At 42.5% G+C, this 4,539-nt stretch overlaps 1 gene segment (V, D, J or C); it reads right to left on the bottom strand.

Moving 5' to 3' along the window:
• Positions 1 to 2,324: 2,324 nt before the first annotated feature.
• On the bottom strand, positions 2,325 to 2,791 carry LOC118842028. The segment is given in 2 exon segments: positions 2,325 to 2,662; positions 2,746 to 2,791. Coding segments are annotated over 2 exon segments (384 nt in total).
• Between the last annotated feature and the right edge of the window lie 1,748 nt (positions 2,792 to 4,539).

The raw sequence follows: 4,539 nt of genomic DNA, 5'->3' as shown, positions 1-4,539 counted from the left end.
GTGTGACCTGCTGGGACACCTCACTTCCTGCACTAGTCTCCTTCCATTAGAACAAGAAGGGCCCTCTCCCCAACTTCTCTCACTGCTGAAGCCCCCACTTCTTGCTCCTCGGTTTCTCCTGAGGTCGTATTCTCTGCATTTATTCAAGGGAGGGATCAGAGCCATTTTACCTGGCCGTCATGGCTCCCAGAATTTCAAGAAGGCAAGTTTCAAACCTTTAGACTGTAGGCTGGAGGGCTCCAGGCTAGCTGTTCCTGCAGCTGCACACTCTGTGCTGGTGTCTCCCATAGCTCCCTAGCTGTGACAGACTCCCATCCAGGGCTGAGAGGCCTGGAGCTTGATCTCAGCCATAATGGGTATTTCTGCCCTGGGCCTGTTCATGCTCCACTGTTTTGCTTGCCTGACACTCTCATGGACTGGTGTGCTGGCTGGATTCCACTGCTGTTCCCAGTTAGTTTGATCTGGTGCCCTTCTGCATGCCTGCTGCTCCTACCCCTCTCAGTGGCTTCTAACTCTCAAATCTGCTCAGATTCACTTTTTAACATGGATCTGACAGGATTTGTGAGAGAGCTCCAGTAGTTCCCTTCCTTCACAGTGCCATATTGGCTTCACCCCTGGAAAGCTGTCTTTTGCTCCAGTCGTTTGGCTGGAGAATGGGGCAGTCATTGACTCATCTTATTGTCAGGTTACCAGCCTTGATTGTTATCTTGCGCCTTAATTTACTTTTTTGTTAAATTTAACTTACGGCGATACTCAATAATTTATAATATTTCATACACATATTTTGTGCTTAATATGTTAAAATGTCAGAGAATTTTATCATTATGTATGTGACATGGAAATCATTAATAGAACATGTCAGCAATATGGGAGAGTCTCATTCAGAAAGGAACAGAAAGTCAAAATACCAAGTACTTTTTATACATACACATGGACCTGCAGACTGAAGTTACTAGAATTATGGAAGATCAGGAAAGTAGAAGGGGGCAGAGGACGATTTTAGGTGAGATTTGAAGGAAGTCAAGGGGCCCAGGGGGCAGGGATAGTAGAAGAAGACTTCCAGCCAGTGAAAACACACATAGTAGAGAGATGGAATCTCTAGTGAAAGGAACAACAAGGAGGTCAGTGTCACTTGACTGCTGAGTACATGGAAGGGAGTGAGGCAAAATAAGATAAGAAGGAACCATGCTATGGAAGGATTTAAAAGCCAAATAGGATTGCCTATTTTATCCCTGAGGTAATAAAGAGTCTCTGGAATTTTGGGGAAATGGTCAGCTTTAGGAAGATAATTTTGATAGCTAAGTTTAGTATGCACTGGAATGAAGAGAGTACTAGGGGTGGGAGAACAACCAGCAGGATAGCATAATAGCTCAAGTTGAGCTGGTAAGAGGCTACCTGGGCGGGGGGGGGGAGTTGCAGTACTTGAGGAGAGAAGGGACAGTATACTAGATATGTGATGAAAGTAGAATTAACCAGACATGACTACTGCTCGAATGGGGTGCAGGGATGGGGTTGAGAGTGAGCCATTGAAAATGATAGCTAGCTGTAGCCAGAATGGACTTTGTTTTCTTCCCTGGACGCTGGGGCTTGCTCTTCCGGGGCAGGACCAGAGCTTCCTGTGTGATGAGTCATGGCGCTGGCTGAGGGGAGGTGTGTTAACATGGTCTATGCTGGGGGAGGGGCCAAGTCAAGAACCAATCGGCCCTGGTCATTCAGGCGGCACTTGATGATGTCAAAAACTCTATAAGAGGGGAGAGGACAGCTTGAAGATCCTCCTTTCCTTTTCCGGTTGGAGCCAGAGACACCTACAGCCGAAGCTGAGCTGCCGGTAGCAGAGCTGACTAGAGGCTAGTGGGTAATCTTCTTACCGTAGAGGGGAAGCATGTATACGATTTTGCCTTATACCATCTCGCTTCTCTGTGGCCTTTTGGTTACCCTTATAAGGCGAACTTATTGGGCCTGGAAGCTTTTGATGAAAATATCAAAATGGGGACGCTGGTTTATGGGCTTGTTATTGTGGAGTGTAAATACATGCTTTAGTTCTCCTGCCTTCTGCCTAGAGAATTCCTTATATCTTGCGGTTCCGGACCTTTTAGGCACATATGAGATTCTCTTTGAAATCATAAATTCTGCCTTCCTAATATACTAGTTCCTGGAAAAGTTACTTCTCCCAGGACAGAAGAGAAAACAAAACAGGCCATGAATAGAAAAGGATCAGATTCACTCTACACCTGTTACTGGATCTAGGCTTCTTGTATCCCATGCATCATGAGCTCAACCCCCTTCTGGAATCACTGGCCCCACCCCTACTGGCAGGGGAAGTTTTAATCTGGTCTCACATTCTTTTTCCTTACTGTGCCACTTGTGCAGTAATACAAAGCTGTATCCCCAGTATTAAGGGAGTTCATCTGTAGATATAACATACTGTTGCCATCATCTCTGGAGATGGTGAATTGACCTTTCACAGAGTCTGCATAATATGTACTACCACCACTGCTAATTTCTGCAACCCATTCTAGTCCCGTCCCTGGAGCCTGGCGGACCCAATCCATGTCGGAGCTGCTGAAGTCAATTCCAGAAGCTTTGCAGGAGAGATACAGAGAGCCTCCAGGCTGTCTCACATCTCCTCCAGACTCCACTAGCTGCACATCACACTGGACACCTGCAACACAGAGACATTGCATTAAAATCAATAGTCACATTAAGTCATGATTTCATATTCTCCCTCTCTCTCCATAAAACTACCTTGGAATATACTCAGAAGGAAAATCCAGTTCCGTCTACATTTCATGATGAGTTCCTAGGTTAGTCCTCTAGGGCACAAAGAACTTGAGCTTGTCTCCTAGAGATACAGGTACAAGTTTGGAGCTGCTTTTCATCCTAGTAGGGAGGGAACCAATTTGCATACATTGCTCTATTCAAAAAGAGGAAGAACAACTTCTTCCTCCCAGTGATGTCTCTTTCTTGAACTTAAGGGAGAAAGCTCTCTTAGAGCTGGTTCCAAAGCACTGGAAAATGTTGGTGACTCTGAAACTCCCAGAGCTGATGGTTTTTACTCAGTATCAATTACCCCGCATCACTTCAACAAGTGGACCACATGTAGTAGGCCTTTCTGTGTTCATAATTAATCTTAATCCCATTTCTGATTGTCAAAGCTCCTCAGCCATGTTCCATTTCCAATAACCAAGAGATTGAATCTGTTTTATGAATCACTTTCTTCTGAGGGTCTCTTGTCTTAATCCTTGGTACTCTACTGTTTCCTGAGTCAATTTTTTTGTCTCCTTTTACCTAGCATTACATTTAACCTAAATTGTTTACCCATACTCCCAGTGATAGTCACACATTGCATTTCTAGGAACACTCAAATTCCTTGTTTCATTCCTCTAGGTGGAGAAATTGTGTTATTAAAGTCACAGTTCACAATAAGAAAATTACAAATCTCCTCCAACAAATACTTTGCCTCTAAGAAAGATATATCCTGTTTGATGGGACAGAGAAACCATTATCCTCTGTGACACTGACCTATTAATCTGATTTACGGAGCAAGTATGGCTCAGATTTCTATGAGATGATCCTCATATTTCAAGAACGATTCTCATCCCTGAAAATATCTAGCTCTGCTGCCACCTGGTGAACCTTTAATGTATACTCAGGAACATATTTCCATTCTCACTTCCACATTTTTTTTTAGAGGAAATATTTGTAATTTGAGGGCCCTTATCCTTTTAGAGATCTGCATCTAAAGTTCTTTCTGAGATCATAATTTTTTTGAAAGACAACTCAATGGGGTAAAAACAGATAAAATGCCACCAATGTCTCTCTTAACCACCATTATAGCTATGGAGCCTTCATCATAAAGCAGAGTCTGAGCCATGTCTATTTGCTTTCTCGTCTCTGTTATTGTTATTTCATTTTAGGTGGTTCCTTCTTACTCTACTATTTACCAAATTAAGGATAACATAAAACAACAAAGCTGTGAACAGAGTTCAATGACTATAGAAGGGAAAAGCTTAGATTGGTACTCTTGTAGTGCTGAGTCCATAAATCATTGTTTCAGATATGCTGGTAAAAGAGTCTTAGGCTTTTAGACTTTTCCCATCTCAGACATCAAACGTCTATGTGTCTTATTCATAGATAGTAAAAGTTGTAAAACTTGGGAGGTTTCTATTCACTGTTTATAGAGCAAGTATAAAGAAATGTTCATATTTAGTTAACATGAATAATTTTATCAACCTCAGAGTATCTGAGGTATTTGCTCATATTATGAAAGCAACTGATGCCAAGTGGGCCAGATCCAGATTAGCCATGTCCCTAGGGTTGATATAAAAAAGCAATCTAACCAGTTCTATTTTTAATAGAGAGTCACCTCTGCTGTTAGGAGTTAAGCTAAGGAGAAAAGCAGTCCCAGGGAATACCACTGTATGAACTGCCTGGCAAAGACATTGTTCCCATAAATAGCAACATTTTGAGTATTATAAATAACCAAATTAACTACAAAAGGCATATGAAGGAAGATGCTGTCTAGACAAAGAGAATACT

This window comes from Trichosurus vulpecula, chromosome 3 (genome assembly GCF_011100635.1).
Source record: "Trichosurus vulpecula isolate mTriVul1 chromosome 3, mTriVul1.pri, whole genome shotgun sequence".
NCBI lineage: Eukaryota > Metazoa > Chordata > Mammalia > Diprotodontia > Phalangeridae > Trichosurus > Trichosurus vulpecula.
Note: the sequence above shows the minus strand (reverse complement) of the source record. Positions and strands in the feature narration are given on the sequence as shown.